Source organism: Schistocerca cancellata, chromosome 6, assembly GCF_023864275.1.
Source record: "Schistocerca cancellata isolate TAMUIC-IGC-003103 chromosome 6, iqSchCanc2.1, whole genome shotgun sequence".
NCBI classification, from domain to species: domain Eukaryota; kingdom Metazoa; phylum Arthropoda; class Insecta; order Orthoptera; family Acrididae; genus Schistocerca; species Schistocerca cancellata.
Window position 1 is genome coordinate 97,262,791 of NC_064631.1, and position 21,231 is coordinate 97,284,021.

At 43.1% G+C, this 21,231-nt stretch overlaps 1 protein-coding gene across 4 annotated transcripts in view; it reads left to right on the top strand.

Moving 5' to 3' along the window:
* The first annotated feature begins 236 nt into the window (after nucleotides 1-236).
* LOC126190763 (hemicentin-1-like) overlaps nucleotides 237-21,231 on the top strand; it is a 1,169,490-nt gene continuing 1,148,495 nt past the window's right edge. For all 4 annotated transcript variants that reach the window (XM_049931283.1, XM_049931286.1, XM_049931285.1 and 1 more), the window contains exon 1: nucleotides 237-401. In XM_049931283.1, the coding sequence (XP_049787240.1) occupies nucleotides 353-401 (49 nt within the window). In that variant the 5' untranslated portion in view covers nucleotides 237-352. The remainder of the gene's footprint in view (nucleotides 402-21,231) is intronic.

Below are 21,231 nucleotides of genomic sequence, written 5' to 3' on the forward strand. Positions count from 1 at the left end.
TGCTACCCCGCCTAGCGGCGGTCCGCACGGAAATCTGTCGGGGGCCGATCTAAAATTATCCCGGCGCCTGCCCGGCTGGCTGGTGCGCGCGCGGGCACTTTTTTTACGCCACGCCACGGCACTGCACGGAACGGCACGCCGCTGTGCTCGGCGGCGGCGGTGGTTGGGCACGCGGCCGCGGGCGGCGCTGGCGTCGGCGGCGCGCACAGTGCAGCGGCCCTCCGCCGCCGGCCTCCAGTCGGTGCTTGCCCGCGGCCGCGCCGTCATCCGCCAGTGCACAGTAGCTCGGGGAGGCCAGCCCTGCGTCCGACACCCGCGACTCCGCGCCGTCGACGTCTGCGCCCTCGCCGCCATGGCGCCACCGACCTTGGCCCTGCACCTGCTGCTGCTGTCCGTCGCAGGTCAGTCCGGCTCTGCGTCACTTCTTTCTGGCTGCAACCCCTTCGGCGTATTTCACCCCCTGTCCACGAACCCTCCCTTATTAATTTCTCCCGTACCAAACAGATAAAGACATCATAATTTCTATTGATATTATACTTTCACTGCAAATTTTAATGTTGTAATGTGTAACCATATGTAGTAGAAAAGGGTTATCTAGAGATCAATTATTAAAATAAATGGCAATGTTGTGAGACACGTCTTAAGGCACTAAGCAATAGTGTACTTGACACTTGAAGGGGGCACTTGAAGGGAGACGTCATAGTGACAGACAAAGATCTCTCTCTTTCCCTTCCTCACTACCCCCTCCACACCCCCACTCTCTCTTGCTCTGAACCCCATTAGGAAAAGATTCTTTTACATCTTGATTAACGCCCCGTTTGCAAAACAGATTGTGACATCAACGTTTCTATTTACATTGCACTATCACTGCTAATTTTAGTACTATAATTCCTGGCCATATTCAGCGGAGAATGGGAGAGAAAGAGTTTCTACAGATGAGTTAAGAGAAAAAGTGACAGTGTTGTGACACATGTGGTAAGGTATACAGAAATCATTTGCTTGGCATTGGAAGGGGCAGCAGAGTGGAGAACTCATAGTGGCATAAAAAGAATATGTGGAGCAATTTAGCCACGACGTCGGTTGTACTACATATGTGGATCAGAAACAATTAGTACGAAATAGTAAGAGACTGAATATAGTGCCAGACCACTAGCAAAGTTATCACTTTAGAAAGTGTAACGAATTTGGCAGTGGTTTCTAAACCTCCTGTTTGACAGAGTAACTAACATCATTGTCTATATACAGTTGTCTGTCATCAATGACTGTCGTGAGTAATGTGATCTTGTGTCATAGTATTAATCCGTTTCCTTCTTATGCTCGCAGTCAATCCTACACTATACCTACAAGTCTGTAAATGTTTTAATGTATTCTTCGTTATTATACGAAGTGATAAAGGATTAATACTATACCATTGATAATTAAAAACATTACACCTCCCCGGCTTACATTTCTCAATTATTTCTCCTTGTACATATAGTTAATCCTAAAGTAGTTTTTTAATTGTATATTAACGTTAGAGGTTTATATTGAGACAGGTTAATTATTACTATTGAATGTTACTACATAATCTCCAATGCTGTGAGATTAATGCAGCGAAAATTCAGCTCAGGAGATACCGTAGCACATTTACACTGTCCTGTTTAGATTATTCCTACTCATTTGTTAAGTTCATCGCTATTTAACCCATATAGCGCTTTACGGTTTAGGTATTCTTTTCGTCTCACGTCCTACGTCACTCACACAATCATCACCAGCAGAAACAGCAAACGGAATTACTTGTGCAAGTCTTACCTCGTGCTGTAGTTTGGTGTTCTGACCTATCAACTTTTTATTACGTTGGGTTAGACTTTTTTATGAATTCAATTCGCAAAGGAGACATAAGTGTTTGGAATAAAAGAACTGATTCCTTCCTAGTCCAGGGTTGCAGATGGTCCGCCGTGATTCTCAACATTTTGCAGCAACGCTCCACGAGAGACATGCGCGGTTGCGCCGCCTTAGTCATGGGACCCGCACAGCGGAGGGCGGAGCTCTCGGTGTCACTGTGTACAAACCGGATTTAGGGATTTCATTTATTACGTAAGTTAGGTTTTTTTTGCGATTATGTGTAAATGTTTATTATCCAGCTGATTTTATTCCGCTATTCAATGTCGAGAGGATGTATCAACTTTTATGCCTTACACATGGGAATCACCTTCCCGTAAACATTCATCAAGCAGAACTTTGCACTTTTTGCAGAAGATACTAGTTTATTTATTTATTTATTTATTGTTCCGTGGGACCAAATTAAGGAGAAGTCTCCATGGTCATGGAACGAGTCAATACATGGAATTACAACACGATAGTAGAAACAGATAAAATGAAATATAAAAAAACATATTCAGGCGATAAGTCTTAAGTTTAAATATAGAAAATCAACAATGTAACACTGGAACCCGCTTATTTTTTTAGCTCTTTCAGGAGCTCCTCGACAGAATAGAAGGCGTGAGCCATGAGGAAACTCTTCAGTTTAGACTTAAAAGAATTTGGGCTCCTGCTAAGATTTTTGAGTTCTTGTGGTAGCTTGGAATACTGCACTCCTTTCTGCACAAGAGTTAGGAAGCAAAGGCTTACAGTTACATAGAAAAGGAAATGTCGTATCAAATGCATCACGTCTTAACTGCAAAAACAGGTAGACTTGATGGTTATCGATTACAGTACCACCTACCACGAATGGAAAACAATGGTTTGAGTAAACCGCACGTATTCTTTGTCTTAAATTTCGAATATGTAATATAACAGGGGCTCCAGTGTGAAAACACAAATCTGACCGTCCCATACAGGATGGATCCAGCACAGACAATAAATCTCAATAACGAATAAAATTTTGAAGTTTCTCTATGAAAATACTCTCCTTAATTTTGAGAAAACATGCTATATTCTGAATTTAGTCAAACAATCAACTGATGTAGTATATAAGCAGGAGGCAGAGAACAGAACACAATCCTGCAAATTTTTCTGTGTGCTCACTGATGAAAACTTGAACTTAAAGAAAGACATTAGCGAGCTGCTCAAACAATTTAAATTAGCTTTTTTATGGTTTTCGTATCATTGCTATCCCTGGAAAGAAACGAATTAGCTTCCTAACACATTTCCACGCAGTATTGATTTACGGAATAATTTTCTGAAGTAATTTGTCTGTAAGACAGGAAGTACTGTTTGCAGAAAAACAACACTGCGAATGATATCTGGTGTTCACCTGCAATTATCTTCTAGGTGCCTCCCCAAGCAGTTAGGGACCTTAACTGCACATCGACTATATACAGGGTGTTAGTTTCAAATTAAGGTAACTAAATTTCTTGAAAACGATCTATCGTACGAAAAAAAAATCTAGTGGAAAACTAATATTAGTGAAGGGAACGTCTGTCTGTGCAACAACTGGCTTCTTTCTAACCACCCCTTCTGTGAGGGTGGGGTCAACTTTGTATTTTCTAATAGGAACCCTCATTGCCCGCATCTCGTGGTCGTGCGGTAGCGTTCTCGCTTCCCACGCCCGGGTTCCCGGGTTCGATTCCCTGCGGGGTCAGGGATTTTCTCTGCCTCGTGATGGCTGGGTGTTGTATGCTGTCGTTGGGTTAGTTAGGTTTAAGTAGTTCTAAGTTCTAGGGGTCTGATGACCGTAGCAGTTAATTCCCATAGTGCTCAGAGCCATTTGAACCAATTTTGAACCCTCATTTTATAGCATATTCGGTTTATACACCAAAACACGTAGGATTTACTCAAACCATTGTTTCCCATTAGTGGCAGGTGGCACTGTAATCGACAAATATCAGGTGGCCCCTTCTTGCAATTAAGTCCCGACGTATTTGATTCTACAGTTCTTTTATGATGTAAATGTAGACCTTTGTGTTGTTACGGCTGATACTGCTACTGAAACTTACACTACAAATAATATGCTCAGACACTGACATTTTTGCAAATAACCTGCTTGTATTGTAACGTAGTTTTCTGATCCCTACAGTGTTGATTGTGGTGAGTCCCCAGACGACCAAAATGCTGGATTTCGGTAGTCGTCCTCGAACCCCGCCCTCATGGTGATTGAATTCTGAGTTCCATCCAACCACCGTAACTCTCGAGCTAGCGGCTACTGGTGAAATATAAACGACAGCCATTGTAATAAGGTAAAACGTCCACAAAGTGAGAGTGACAGGCGCACGTGCTCCACCAAAAAGGAGGACCCCAATGGTAAGAGGCAAAAGGATTAGCAGAAATAAAGCATCCCAATGGTGAGAGGCAAGAGGACTCACCGAAATCAAGCGCCCCATTTGTGAGAGGCAAGGGGACTCGCTGGTATCCAGCATCTCGATAGGAACAGAAAACAATTACATCCATCTCCTTGTTCCTAAATCACTCTAAACCTAACTTCTAACCAGACATTTAAACGGCTAACAATACTGTTTTCCACAATCAAATTTACTACATTAAAGTAACGTTTGAACATCAAAATAAATAGTTAGGACACAAAGGCTTACAGTTACATAGTAAATGAAATGTCGTAGCAAATGCATCACGTCTTAACTGCAAAAACAGGTAGACTTGATGGTTATCGATTACAGTACAACCTACCACGAATGGAAAACAATGGTTTGAGTAAACCGCACGTATTCTTTGTATTAAATTTCTAATATGTAATATAACAGGGGCTCCAATGTGATAACACAAATCTGACCATCCCATACAGGGTTCATCCAGCACAGACAGATGTGCCCTTTACTAATATTAACTTTACACTTAGATCATTTCTTTCATGCCCATCGTTTTCGAAATATTTAGTTGTCTCACGTTAGAACGAAGATCCTGTATAGATTCGCTATGGCATTCGTCACAAATAGTCAGTCAAAATTTTAGAAGGATAGTGATAACCATATCTACAGCACTAGAAGAAAAAATGAGCTATATTAACACTGAAGCTTTCAGCGGCTTAGATAGTGAATATATGTCACCGAAAATGTTTAATCATTTGTCCAGTAACAGTAAATTCCTGACACGTAGCAAAGCAAGTTTTATATCTAATCTAAAAGCATTTCTTCTAAACCAATCCTTCAGTTTTATAGATGGGTTATTATTTATTTAAAAACTAGTAGACTGTTTTTAAGAAAAACTAGTTTTAAGTGTAGCTGCATGAATGGGGTCGAGAATAACGTGTTCACTAATGTTGAATTTAGGGCAGTCTGCCATTTAGGAACTTCGGAATGGCCTGCACGTGACCATCCACTGAAACTAATACTATACACGTAGGCCATTCAGAAATTAGATAGCTTTTTGGTATTAGAAAAAAAAGAAAAAGAAAAGAAAGTTTCGGGGAATTTTTTTGAATTCATTTGGCAGCGGTCTTAAGTGCTACTTTTCCTCATAGTCTCCATAAAAGTTCAGGTACTTATCATAGCGGTGAACAAGCTTTGAAATTACGTTGACTTAAAATTCAGCCGCCTGAGACGTCAACGACTTAGCCACGCCCTCCGCAGTTCGGCGTCGTTGTCAAAGTACTACGTTGCGAGCGAGGTCTTCATCATTTGTAAACAGATGGTATTCACCGTACGGTGGATGAGGGAACACCTCCCATTTGGAAGAATCGAGTGCGATTTGCCGTGCTTGGTAAAGCGTTGTCGTGTAAGAACAAAATTTTTCATCTCAGCTTTGCTGTGCAATTATTCTGAATTGCTCTTTGTGGTGTCACAGCCAGACACCACACTTGCTAGGTGGTAGCCTTTAAATCGGCCGCGGTCCGCTAGTATACGTCGGAACCGCGTGTCGCCACTGTCAGTGATTGCAGACCGATCGCCGCCACACGGCGGGTCTAGAGAGACGTCCTAGCACTCGCCCCAGTTGTACAGACGACTTTGCTAGAGATGGAACTGACAAATAGCGCTCTCATTTGCCGAGACGATAGTTGGCATAGCCTTCAGCTACGTCAATTGCTACGACCTAGCAAGGGGCCAGTATCATTTAATATTTATCTATGGATGCCTGTACCGCCAGACCGATGTTCTCCAATTGTGGATTAAAGTATTCCAAGAGCTTCGTACTTTATTTATTGGACTCAACTCCTTTAACTGTTCCAGACCTCACGTCAGTCTGCGTGAGCTTAAACGCGTGCATTTCGGCCTCCTCTAGCAACACGGTGTTGGCTCTTCTGCCAAAGTTTTGCAATACCTAGAACAGTTTATTGTTGTGCCATGCTCAAGATAATCGACAGGAAGCACATATGTCCTGTTCCGAAAAACAGTCTTGCAGACAACGTTTGCAAGCATTTGCTTGTCTTTTTGTGGCGGTGGGTAATTTGTGTGCCCCCCTTCCACAGACTGCAATCTGCTCTCGCACTTCAGAATTTGAGATAATCTAGCATATGTGGAACGATTTGATGCAACAGACTTTGTGAAGTTTGTAGGAAGCTGAACGAGAGCTCCATCTTTGCGAATCGGCGGTTTTCTTGAATTTTGTCATTGACTTCTGCGACCAGTTCATCCGTCACAACCCTTGGTCACGCATCTCGTTCTTCGTGGTGAACATTAGTTCGGCAATTATTACGTCGAACCCACCATTGATGCACTCCACCATCAGTTATTACGATGTCTTGCCAATAAATTCCAGTCGGTTTACGATTTTTTGCTAAAAAAAACCGCAATACTGACCACGATTCACAACTAGCGGGATTTTCAGTTGCGGCACATATTTAAAAATTTAATTGTGACACGACGAGAAACTACTAGTGATGGGAACAACCGAATCAAAACAGCCGACTCATTCGGTTGTAGCCTTGTGTTCAAATGGCTCTGAGCACTATGGGACTCAACTTCTGAGGTCATCAGTCCCCTAGAACTTAGAACTAGTTAAACCTAACTAACACATCCATGACCGAGGCAGGATTCTAACCTGCGACCGTAGCGGTCTCGCGGTTCCAGACTGCAGTGCCTACAACCGCACGGCCACTTCGGCCGGCTACCCTTATGTGTCGGCTGAATTATCCATTCATTCTTTTGAGTGAAACCAGTCTATGCGAGCAACCTAATGTAAACAATCGATAATTCGGTTGTAGCTCCACTTATGGATTGGACTACTCATTCATTGTTTTGGACGAAACCGTCTCTAGGAGCAACAGAACGAAAACAATCGATTAAATTATATATCCGTGGGATTACCATTCATTCATTTCTTTAGAGTGAAACAAGTCTGTGGGAGATATCGAATGAAAAGACTCACGCACACTCAGTTATGCCGTCGTTAATTCATTATCGTCAAGTGCACTCTGTTATCACCTGTCGTCATTCTTATTGCCATTTCGTTATTTGCTTTTTGTTGAATGCCAATAAGTAGCTTTCAGTTAATTATTTCGTCCAGGTTTATGAAAAGGCGTTTTCTTAGTAGTCAGCTTGAATGTGTTTAACGTGGAATGGAGAGAAATGATACGAGTGGATAAAAAGTGACTCTCAAGATAAATTCAGTGAGCTATACAATATTTGCACAGACGATTCGTATTCTGAAACTATATTAAGTAAAAGAATTCAAAGACAATTAACGAATGACGACAAATATTTTTCGTGGGAAAATTACTTGAAACTAGTGACAGAATATTTACATGCACGTCTGGATGAGCAGACGTTAATGTCGATTGACAGCCGTCCGAAGTTAATTCGCTGAATGCGAATATTTTGGCAGCTGCTGTGATAGGTACAGATGGACTACCAATTTTGTGATATTATTGACATCATATGCTTAAAAAGCAACTGATTAGGTCATCAAAGAATAAAAAAATAGTGTGTTATGAGCTTTCCGCTCACATCACTTCAGCATTTACCGAAAGAAAATTATTATTTATGACGGGTGCAAACCTACGAGATGAGAAAGAAAGCGCTCCAATAAATTTAAATAAACAAGTTATTGTTAATCTATTTAAATATAAATTTATAACTAAACACATCAGAAACCCGTTGTTGACGTTAGAATTAGGAAAACTTTTTTATAAAGCGATACATATATTTTAAAAATACATCATTTTTAGAAATATGCTTTTCAATCGCATCTCCTAGAAATAAAATATCTTATTTGTATCTAAAAAGTTGGCAATGTTGTCAGGGATTACGTATACCTCAATAAGCTGAAAGAGAATGTAACTGGAACTACTCAAACCCGGAGAGTGAAAACATTCACGCAGCTGACGTGGCCGAAGAGACTAGTTCCATTCGGTTGTTTCATTCCACTGCAAAAAACAATTGAAGGAAAAAATAATCGACTGGCCAATTGTTTGTTAAAACCAGTCGATTGGCCCATGGCCAGAAAAGACACGAACCTCACGCTGGCACGGCTGGGTACTGGCGGAACGGACAAATACTCAGACAACAATATGGCCGCACTAGCCCCGTCCATTGTTGCTGCAGGTGAAGACATAATCTAGTTTTTGGCTAGCCCTTGTACTTTTCCCGCAAACTGACTCGCTGCACATCTTTTCGAGAAAAAAAATCGTTCGAATCATCTAAGGAAAATCTAACTACGTAGCAAATTCGCTTACATTCTGCGAAATTTAACTACTGTGAAACGAAAATGGCCATGTTCGAGTATTACTCGTGCTCTGAGGGTCCCGTACCAACTTAATTATGTACCGTATATGGATTGCTCATCCATTCCTGGGATCGAAGACATCGAAGTAATTTGCGTGTTATTGCCACTGATACCGGCAAGATGTCGGCTCCACTGATTCCAAGTCTTTCGAGAATGTTTTAATTTCTACTTTGAAGTCGGATAACAAATGACAAAAGAAACAATTTTTTCGTGTGATATGATTGTAATATAAAAAATTTCATGATTCTACGTCACAGGGATGTGCCATGTAGGTTTCAGTGAGAGAGTTTGTAAGTATCAAAATACGTGACACAAATGGTCGTATCGATTGATTGGACTAACTTAGCAGCTAGACCACCAAAGGACTATAGTCGTTAGTATGTAACATAAATATGAACTTGATACGTCTGCCCGTTACTGAGAAAAAAGAGGCTTGTATAAAAATATGTGCTATAAATGTCCGTATCTTTTGATTGCATTGACTTAACAGCTAACGTTTATTATGTCGCCAAGGAACCATAGATCATAGTATGTGACACAAATTTCAGTTTGATACGTCTCACCATTCCTGAGAGAAAGTGATTTTAATAGACGGACAGACAGACAGACGCCGTGCGGGATTAGCCGAGCGGTCTAGGGAACTGCAGTCAATGACTGTGCAGCTGGTCCCGGCGGAGGTTCGAGTCCTCCCTCTGGCATGGGTGTGTGTGTTTGTCCTTAGGATAATTTAGGTTAAGTAGTGTGTAAGCTTAGGGACTGATGACCTTAGCAGTTACGTCCCATAAGATTTCACACACATTTGAACATTTTTTTTTTTTTTTTTTTGACAGACAGACAATCTGACAACGAATACAGATTCCTAATTAACAATTTTCGGTGCATTATTTTGGTTGCTGTGTGAACCGTTGCTTCTTGGCAAATTTCTTGATTCTAGGACAATGGAAATTACCCTAAAAGTTTTGTGAGTGACTTTGCGACTATCAAAATATGTGACATAAATGGCCGTAGCTTTTGTTTGCATCGACTTAGATGCTTCATTTTTTTACATCGCCAAGGGATCCTAGGCCTCAATATGTGGCATAAATTTCACCTGGATACGTCTATCTGCTCCTCAGAAAAATTTGTTTCCAAAAGTCGGACAAAGAGAGATGCCACAAAGTGATCCTGTAAGTGATCCGCTTTTACCGATTGAGTATGGGACCCTAAAAACGATGTTCAGAACCATTCGTCTCTGGGTATTTGTTATGTGTGTAACATAGGCAGCCTGCAGATTATCTTCGTAGCAGAGAGCGATTTGAAATGCAGACCGCTTGAATGTTCAGGCTTGAAAACGGATTTGTTGCCTCATACAGGAGCTGAGATAGCACTGGCTTCACAGGGGCGCTCCAGCCCGTTGTCTACACGAGACTGACAAAAACGGCATCGGCTGGAGCTGGAGCAATGGAGTCGCGCGTGAGAGCTTTACGACAGCGAGGGCCGGAAGCCGCGGGCCATCTCCCCGGCCTCACACGCGCACTCACACACACACACACACACACACACACACACACACACACACACACACACAAACACGACACGCATTGTTTGTAGACAGGATCACAATGAATAGTCGGCAGTGTTACTTACATTTTTCAAAGGTCTACGGCATATCAACGACACCATTTGAAATGATGCATAGCAATTTAATTAATTCCCTGTAATTCCAGGAGGTACGTCGGAGAGTGAGACGATTTAGCTACTTTCTAATTGCCCGTTGATCCCAATGTACGATGTTTCAAAGTGCTTAGGAAAATGTAAAGGCAACACAATTACATGAGTATGGGAATACTTAACAGTTGAAGTTAAAAAAACTGGGGTCCTTTCTTTTACCTACTGGAGCTTTAACGATTGATTCAACTGTGTGGAAAACCAAGTTTCACTGCTCGTTGGACTCCATGTTGAATGGTCGTTCCTCCTGAGGCTCGAGGGAGTCTCGGTGAGGGGTGGGGGGAGGGTTGGTTAGTTGGTTGGTGTGAGGGGAGGGGACCGAACAGCGAAGTCATCGGTCCCATCGGATTAGGGAGGGAAATCGGCCGTGCCCTTTCAAAGGAAACATTTCGGCATTTGCCTGAAGCGAATTAGCAAAATCACGGAAATTCTCAATCAGGGTGGCCGGACGCGGGTTTGAACCGTCGTCCTCTCGAATGCGACTCCAGTGCTCTACTCACTGCGCCACTTCGCTCGAAAGGGGGGTGGGGGGTGATGAGGGGAGTAGGATGAGTTTGGGTCGAGGGAGCAGATTCTCCGTTGGAGGAGACAAGTAAGTTTTGGATTAACTGCAGATGTTGAGATGACAGGAAGATGAAGTGCACACTTCTTAAGGGGTTCCTTAACCATGGAGCGAAAGCCACGGAGATAATAAAAAATTACAACGCAGATGCTACCGAAAGGACGCTAAACATTGCATAAAAGCTCAACCTCAAAATTCCAGTAGTCCGCGTTGAAATATGAATCAAGAAATGTGTGACGTCCTTGAAATTATATCTCGAGCAGGGACCAGGAGGAGAAAGAAGTAAAGGAGAAATGCGCACACATACAGCGGTGTTATCTTTCTCTCCGCATATTAATCATGGATGGAACGAGAAAAATGTTTCTGTTCTACCATGTACCCTTCGCCACACATCACATAGTGTTACCCATAGAACACATTTCCTTGTACAGGTGGTTGCACCAACTCCATTAACACCTACCCAAGTAAATCATTTTGCTCTTCAATCAATCGTCTGCTAATCCCTCTGTATCGGAACCCTCAGACTGTCATAAATGTATATTGTGATATTATTTGCAAAACGAGCAACTAACTGCTCAGTTTCAGAGTAAGTTCATTTTTTTCTATGCTAATAGTCATACCAATCCAATCATTCCAAGTGATATTTTGCTGAATCGTGCGTGCTTTATGTGAGTTCCATTCCTTATAAGAAACCTCAGTACACTTCCATGACTATCCTTGTCCAAATGAGCCAATGTATCACACTTATCACTGGGATACCGACACGTTACATATGTACAACGATAGTTCCTAAATTACTTTTAGGATACATACTGAGTCTCAGAAATATCGCACTCCATTCCCCGACAAAATATTGTCGAAGGCGTGAATAACTATGTCTCAAATGGTTCAAAGGACTCTGAGCACTATGGGCTCAAAATGGCTCTGAGCAGTATGGGACTTAACATCTGAGTTCATCAGTTCCCTAGAACTTAGAACTACTCAAACTTAACTAACCTAAGGACATCACACACATCCATGCCCGAGGCAGGATTCGAAAGTGCGACCGTAGCGGCCGCGTGGTTCCATACTTACGCGCCTAGAACCGCTCGGCCACACCGGCCGGCCGTGAATAACTATCGGTACTATAAGCGCGAACCTACTCCGATAGATGTACTGTCTAGCGTAATGAGTCCTGAAAACATTTTTACCATCCGTTGCTCCCAGCTTTACTTAGTCTATAACTCAGACTCATCCAGTCAACGCTTTAAGAGCCAAGCTTTTTTTCCCGCGTCTTACAATAGCTTATAGAATGTTAGACTCGTAAAAATACGTAAACCGTTTAGAACCTCCCGTCACATCCACCCATTTCCCTCACTCCTTCCTCAGCCCTTCTTCTCAGAATTTATCTTCCCATTGAGAGTTGTTGCAATTACAGCCACAAATTCCATTTTGTTAATGCCATAACGAGACCCAATGAAATGATGGTCGAATTTTGGTATAAGGTGAAGGGGGGACGATTTTAACTGAGTGCATGCTTGGAAAATTCTCTAAACACTGTGTAATTGTCAGGGGTAGGAGTTTGATGGCTCTTAGCACTAAGAGACTTAACATCTGAGGTCATCAGTCCCCTATACTTACAACTACTTAAACCTAACTAACCTAAGGACATCACACACATCCATGCTCGAGGCAGCATTCGAACCTGCGACCGTAGCAGCAGCGCGGTTCCGGACTGAAGCGCCTAGAACCGCTCGGTCACAGCGGCCGGCTGTAGAAGTTTGAGAAGCTAACAAACAATACTGTTTAAATCAGTGTTCAATAACCCCCTTCACATTTAATTACGTCGCGAGCTGTTGTGGTAAATTATCCGTCCACTCTGAAGAGGAACTGTTGCATTTGTGATTTTAAAAGGGATACAGAAGTTGTGCAAGTCTCCCTCTTCTTCGCTAAGTCGATTAAAATCTCTCAGGAAAAAGGAATTGTTGTATAGTTCAGGGAGTTCTTTCACCTTAAATACCTTGTGTGAGGGTTATATTTTACTGATATGTTCTCATCCTGACAGGAAGTCACAAGGAGCATGTAAATTAGTACCCAAAATATTTTAGTACCCGTATAAACCACTGATAAAATGACATCATTTTTTATAGCATTACGTTGCATGTAGACTGTAGAACAGAATTTCTGACCGAACCAAATAGAAAGCAGCAGCTATTTAATACGTCTGTTAAGAATTTAAAAAATAAATAAATATTTAAAACTGGAATATTACTACAGTTATTGGGTCGTGTTGAATCTAGAGCTGATTATCTCCTCCATCACAGTCGAAATTTTTTGCGTACTGTGCACCAGACATGTCTCGTCATTTAAGTGAGGGTGAGGGAGGATTTTTTTGTGCAGGAGGGGGGAGAGGGATGCCATGGGAATGAGGGATAGCATAAGAATAGGCGCTTGGAAAATTTTTCCAACTAATAGACGTTAGGCACTTGTGAAAACCAATAACTCTACAAGGGGAAAAAGTAATAATCGTCTCGCTATCCACTTGAAACACTGCTAGTTTTCTTTCATGCGGATTGGGTGGTATAGCCTGACAGGCAGCAGGCAAACATGTATTTTACATGTCTTACAATGTTTCGAGAAATGGTTGTTCCCTAACTGGTATAATGAAAAAAATTAGCTGATATTTGTGTCTGCGTAACTGTGCTTTCCCCTGACGTACTTTCCTAGAGTGCAATATTTATGCCCGCATCTCGTGGTCGTGCGGTAGCGTTCTCGCTTCCCACGCCCGGGTTCCCGGGTTCGATTCCCGGCGGGGTCAGGGATTTTCTCTGCCTCGTGATGGCTGGGTGTTGTGTGCTGTCCTTAGGTTAGTTAGGTTTAAGTAGTTCTAAGTTCTAGGGGACTTATGACCACAGCAGTTGAGTCTCATAGTGCTCAGAGCCATTTGAACCATTTTTTTTTGCAATATTTATAGTGGCCGTGGGATAAGATGGCTCTCTTTTAAGATTGGCAGCTTTCCACACTGTTATCCCGTGACAGCGACTGTTTACTGTAGCCGGACGGATAGAACGAATGAAAGACGGAAAGCAGGATGCTGGTCAGGCAACAACTACATCTCTGTATATGCTCGTACGCTCTCACTTCATTCCAGTCTAAAAATGGTTCAAATGGCTCTGAGCACTATGGGACTTAACTACTGAGGTCATCAGTCCCCTAGAACTTAGAACTACTTAAACCTAACTAACCTAAGGACATCACACACACCCATGCCCGAGGCAGGATTCGAACCTGCGACCGTAGCGGTCACGCGGTTCCAAACTGAAGCGCTTAGAACCGCACGGCCACACCGGCCGTTATTCCAGTCCCTTCCTAGCATTTTAAACGATGAATTGAAATAATTATGATTACGTACTTAAACAACAGCTTTTCTCACCTCAGCAACCACTCATTTCAAACTCCACTTGATGCTCATACAAGGAAAACAGTAATGCTCTACTCGGAGTTTGCTCTTACTACAGATGTCGCCATTTATCTTATTTAGACGGTGTTGGATAAGTTATTATACTGACTTCAAGAGATGATAAAACAAATGGTATGACATACTTAACAAAGAAATTTTGTTTCTAGGGTCTTATACGTCGAAGCTATTAAAGGAAGTGAAATACACTCCTGGAAATTGAAATAAGAACACCGTGAATTCATTGTCCCAGGAAGGGGAAACTTTATTGACACATTCCTGGGGTCAGATACATCACATGATCACACTGACAGAACCACAGGCACATAGACACAGGCAACAGAGCATGCACAATGTCGGCACTAGTACAGTGTATATCCACCTTTCGCAGCAATGCAGGCTGCTATTCGCCCATGGAGACGATCGTAGTGATGCTGGATGTAGTCCTGTGGAACGGCTTGCCATGCCATTTCCACCTGGCGCCTCAGTTGGACCAGCGTTCGTGCTGGACGTGCAGACTGCGTGAGACGACGCTTCATCCAGTCCCAAACATGCTCAATGGGGGACAGATCCGGAGATCTTGCTGGCCAGGGTAGTTGACTTACACCTTCTAGAGCACGTTGGGTGGCACGGGATACATGCGGACGTGCATTGTCCTGTTGGAACAGCAAGTTCCCTTGCCGGTCTAGGAATGGTAGAACGATGGGTTCGATGACGGTTTGGATGTACCGTGCACTATTCAGTGTCCCCTCGACGATCACCAGTGGTGTACGGCCAGTGTAGGAGATCGCTCCCCACACCATGATGCCGGGTGTTGGCCCTGTGTGTCTCGGTCGTATGCAGTCCTGATTGTGGCGCTCACCTGCACGGCGCCAAACACGCATACGACCATCATTGGCACCAAGGCAGAAGCGACGCTCATCGCTGAAGACGACACGTCTCCATTCGTCCCTCCATTCACGCCTGTCGCGACACCACTGGAGGCGGGCTGCACTATGTTGGGGCGTGAGCGGAAGACGGCCTAACGGTATGCGGGACCGTAGCCCAGCTTCATGGAGACGGTTGCGAATGGTCCTCGCCGATACCCCAGGAGCAACAGTGTCCCTAATTTGCTGGGAAGTGGCGGTGCGGTCCCCTACGGCACTGCGTAGGATCCTACGGTCTTGGCGTGCATCCGTGCGTCGCTGCGGTCCGGTCCCAGGTCGACGGGCACGTGCACCTTCCGCCGACCACTGGCGACAACATCGATGTACTGTGGAGACCTCACGCCCCACGTGTTGAGCAATTCGGCGGTACGTCCACCCGGCCTCCCACATGCCCACTATACGCCCTCGCTCAAAGTCCGTCAACTGCACATACGGTTCACGTCCACGCTGTCGCGGCATGCTACCAGTGTTAAAGACTGCGATGGAGCTCCGTATGCCACGGCAAACTGGCAAATGCTGCGCAGCTAGCGCCATTCGACGGCCAACACCGCGGTTCCTGGTGTGTCCGCTGTGCCGTGCGTGTGATCATTGCCTGTACAGCCGTCTCGCAGTGTCCGGAGCAAGTATGGTGGGTCTGACACACCGGTGTCAATGTGTTCTTTTTCCCATTTCCAGGAGTGTAATAACGCAAGGAGCTGCAGTCTCAATACTTGATGATGAAGCTCTCTTACAACAGTAATACACTGACGGAAGAAATCGCAGCATCAAAAATAATTAACACAGAGTAATGAAATTTCGGAATGTATTTGGCTTGGTAACATATCCGTGTTGATGTGATTAGCACTGCAAGATCACAAGTTAATGTAAGTGCAAGTTAAGTCATTTCAAATGTGAAATCCAGGTACATTAATAACCGCTGTAGCCACCACAATGTTGAATTCAAGCATGCAAAGTGTATGAATTGTGCTTTACGGGTGTCGGTTGTCAGCTTGTCGGATGGGGTTACATGTCTGTTGCACTTTATCGGTCAGTACAAGGACGGATAATGCTGTTTGTCTTCTTGATGCAATAATTTACCAACAATTTCTAGAAATTTATTTTATTTTATGAACTTCTATGTGCTACCAGTTTCAGCACTACATTGATGCCATCTTCAGGCCCCACTCCCTGAATCAATCGTCCTGCAACAGCTCTTGGTGGCCACGGATCCAGTTATATGGCTCCTTCCGTGTATAGCGATTTTACGACTGTGACGAGTGGGGCCTGAAGATGGCATCAATGTAATGCCGAAACTGGTAGCACATAGAAGTTCATAAAATAAAATAAATTTCTACAATACATACGGCTGTTGGTAAATTATTGCATCAAGAAGTTCATGTGAGCCGCCGTCCCACGATCCATAATGGATCAACGAAGAATGCTGTTTGTGGCTGGAGTTGTCTTCCAATGATGTCCTGCATGTGCTGGCTTGGAAACAGATATGGTGATCGAGCAGGCTTAGGCATACCACTCTGTAGAGAATGTTGGATTACAACAGCGCTATGTGGACGAGTGTTACTCTGTCGGAAAACACCTCCGGGGAATGCTGTTTATAAATCGCAGCACAATAGTCGAATCACCAGACTCACGTACAGATTTGCAGTCAGGGTGCGTGGGATGATCACGACAGTGCTCCTGCTGTCATATGAAGTCGCACACTAGACCATAGCTCCATAGTCCAATGTGCCTAGGCCACTAACAGATTGGTTGCAGGACCTCAATTGGCGTTCTAACCAACATGTGGCCGTCACTGGACCCGAGACAGAGCCACTTTTCATCGAAAAACACAACAGACCTCTACCCTGCCATCGAATGAGCTCTCGTTGGACATCACTGAAGTCGCAGGTGTCGGTGATTTGAGCTCAGTGGAATGCACGCTACAGACCGTTTGATGCAGAGCTATTCTTAAAATAACGTTTAGTTGTGACACAGTGGTGCAAAATCCTGCTCAGACTCGTGCTACAGATGCAATATGACGCATCAGAGCCATACGCCGAACACGATGGTCTCCTCTCTTGGCCGTGTCCCGTGTCTGCCCGAGTCCGGTCTGCTTGGGACCGTACATTCTCGTGACCACCGCTGCTAGAAATAATTTACAGTCGCTTTATTCCTGCCAAGTGTAAGTAGGCTGTTTAGTTTGCATTGTTGTCTGCCATTGTAGTGTTGGGAAGCTGGATGTGAACAGCGCGTAGCGTTGCGCAGTTGGAGGTGAGCCGCCAACAGTGGTGGATGTGAGGAGAGAGATGGCGGAGTTTTGAAATTTGCAATACTGGGTATCATGAACTGCTATATACATTATTACTTTTGAACACTATTGAGGTAAATACATTGTTTGTTCTCTATTAAAGTCTTTCATTTGCTAACTATGCCTATCAGTAGTTAGTGCCTTCCGTAGTTTGAATCTTTTATTTAGCTGGCAGTAGTGGCGCTCGCTGTATTGCAGTAGTTCGAGTAACGAAGATTTTTGGTGAGGTAAGTGATTTGTGAAAGGTATATGTTAATGTTAGTCAGGGCCATTGTTTTGTAGGGATTATTGAAAGTCAGATTGCGTTGCGCCAAAAATATTGTGTGTCACTTTAGTGAATGTTTGAGTACGTTCAGTTTTGCTCAGCTGTTTGAAAAGCAAATAGTGTAAGAGGTTTATCAGCACAGTAATTCAGAAATTGTACTAAGGGGACGTTTCACAAGTCTTCTGCAGCATTGCAGAAGCAACACTTAGCTTTTCGTAGCTCTATTACACAACCATGTTCAAACAATGGGAGGTGCTGATAATTAAGTCTTTGTTGCCTTAAAGCCATCACGTCCAATTTGAAACGTAATCGACGCTCACGACCATTACAGCGTGTATATAATGCAAACCTGATTTGCAGACGCATAGCGGCTCTACCAGTGGCACTCGAATGCAACACACCAGAAACTGTAATACACATCAGCCTCCAGATGTAGCACCATGCCTGCCAACTTTCGTTTTTACCCACACAACTCCTTCTTCGTGTTGGAACCTTTCACATCATTGTAGCTCAACATATGTGCCTTCAACCTTCAGATAACGTCTGCCTCTGTGGAGCAGAGGGTTTGACTGACAATTACGAAAGCTGCAAAAGAACGAAATATGAGATATTACGCAGTCTCCATTCATTTTAAATACATTAAGTTCGTCACGTGACACTGCGAAAAACTGCCCACGTGTGCGGATTGGTGACTTAAGAGTTGCTGTCTGTCTTCTATGAGCAGCGATCCGAAAAAAGTTACATAATTCAACTTTTCAACTCTATTTACACACACTAGGTGCATTGGCGTATGGGAGAACAATGGTCGTTTTGTAAACGAAACGTTTTAAACTATATTTTTTCAGCTTCAGATCACGCAAATGAGATCGTAACCGGCTTCGACTTGTCAGCAAGTCGTCATTAGATAAGCTATTAAAAAGACAGAAGAAAATGCATAGTAGATGGATAGAAGGAAACAAAATTACAAAATGGAACTAACAGAAATACTCAATTACCCTCTATAGAAAGTAACAAACATAATACAAGTGACTGCACACATAATTAACTCAAAATACACCACTATCCCGATCAGGGTATAGGGAAAAAATAGGGAAATAACGCTCGTTACGCCAATGGGTACAGAGGATTTCAGAAATTTTAGGAATGCACCCACATTTTAATTAATACTGCTAGTGAAGTGTAGTATTTACTAACATTGTAATTATAATCTTCCGTTCCCGAATTCTACTTAACATCTAAGTAGCATTTTTAGTGCATTGCTCATAATGTTTATTATTCAGAGTGTAGCTGACTGTTCGCAGTATAATTTTGCTTTACAGTAAATCAACTATAAGGGTAAGGTCATTTAATTATTCAGCATACGACAAAGGTTTCAAAGACGATATAAAAGATCACGAGAAATCTCAACTTAACTAACGGCGTACTGCAAAAATTTAAATTCCCCACGTAATGAATGTTCGTTGTAGTCACAGTAAATGAAACATTAGCAGTGAGCGAGATGGTGCAGTAGTTAGCACACTGGGCTCACATGCGGGAGGATGGCGGTTCAAACCTGCGTCCGGCCATCCAGATACAGGTATTCCGTGATATCCCTAATTCGCTCCAAGTAAATGCCGGGATAGTCCCTTTGAAAGGAAACGGACTATTTCCTTCCCTATCATTAATACAATCTTAGCCTGTGCTGCATCTCTAATAAGATCTATATCGACGGGATGTTGAAATAAATCTTCCTTCCTTCCTTCGAAGCATTACTAGAAATTGTGTGGAAACAGAGAAATCTTAGTGAAGAAAATAGTGATTGAAAATTAAGTACAACAGATCACAAAATGGATGGGGAAAATCATCTTTTGTATTTACTTACTGGTGCTGGAATATGTCAAAAGTTAAAAAGGTACGCCCATCATTAAAGTAGATAAAATAAACTGTTATATGACCACATACTGTTACGAAATAAGCATAAAACGAAAAAAAAGAACGAAACTCGTCTAGCTTGAAGGGGGAAACTAGATCGCGCTATGGTTGGGCCGCTAGATGGTGCTGCCATAGGTCAAACGGATATCAACTGCATTTTTAAAAATAGGAACCCCCATCTTTTATTACATATTCGTGTATTACGTAAAGAAATATGAATGTTTTAGTTGGACCGCTTTTTTCGCTTTGTGATAGATAGCGCTGTAATAGCAACAAACGTATAAGTACGTGGTATCACGTAACATTCCGCCAGTGCGGACGGTATTTGCTTCGTGATACATTACCCGTCTTAAAATGGACCGTTTACCAATTGCGGAAAAGGTCGATATCGTGTTGATGTATGGCTATTGTGATCAAAATGCCCAACGGGCGTGTGCTATGTATGCTGCCCGGTATCCTGGACGACATCATCCAAGTGTCCAGACCGTTCGCCGGATAGTTACGTTATTAAAGGACACAGGAAGTGTTCAGCCACATGTGAAACGTCAACTACGACCTGCAACAAATGATGATGCCGAAGTAGGTGTTTTAGCTGCTGTCTCGGCTAATCCGCACATCAGTAATAAATTTCGCGAGAATCGGGAACCTCAAAAATGTCGGTGTTGAGAATGCTACATCAATGTCGATTGCACCCGTACCATATTTCTATGCACCAGGAATTGCATGGCGGCGACTTTGAACGTCGTTTACAGTTCTGCCACTGGGCACAAGAGAAATTACGGAACGATGACAGATATTTTGTAAACGTTCTATTTAGCGACGAAGCGTCATTCACCAACAGCTTTAACGTAAACCGGCATAATAAGCACTATTGGGCAACGGAAAACCCACTATGGCTGCGGCAAGTGGAACATCAGCGACCTTGGCGTGTTAATGTATGGTGCGGAATTATGGGAGGAAGGATAATTGGTCCCCATTTCATCGATGGCAATCTAAATGTTGCAATGTATGGTGATTTCCTACGTAATGTTCAACCGATGTTACTGCAAGATGTTTCACCGCAAGGCAGAATGGCGATGTACTTCCAAAATGATGGATGTCCGGCACATTGCTCGCGTGCGGTTGAAGCGGTATTGAACAGCATATTTCACGATAGGTGGATTGGTCGTCGAAGCACCATACCGGATCTGACGTCCCCGTATTTCTTTCTGAGGAGAAAGTTGAAGGCAATTTGGTGTCGTGACCCACCGACAACGCCTGACCATATGCGTCAGCGCATTGTCAATGCATGTGCGAATATTACGGAAGGCGAACTACTCGCCGTTGAGAGGAATGTCGTTACACGTATTGCCAAATGCATTGAGGTTGACGGACATCATTTTGAGCATTTATTGCATTAATGTGGTATTTGCAGGTAATCACGAAGGTACATGTATCACATTGGAGCAACGGAAATAAAATGTTCAAAGGTACCTACGTTCTTTATTTTAATTTAAATAACCTACCTGTTACCAACTATTCGTCTAAAATTGTGAATCATATGTTTGT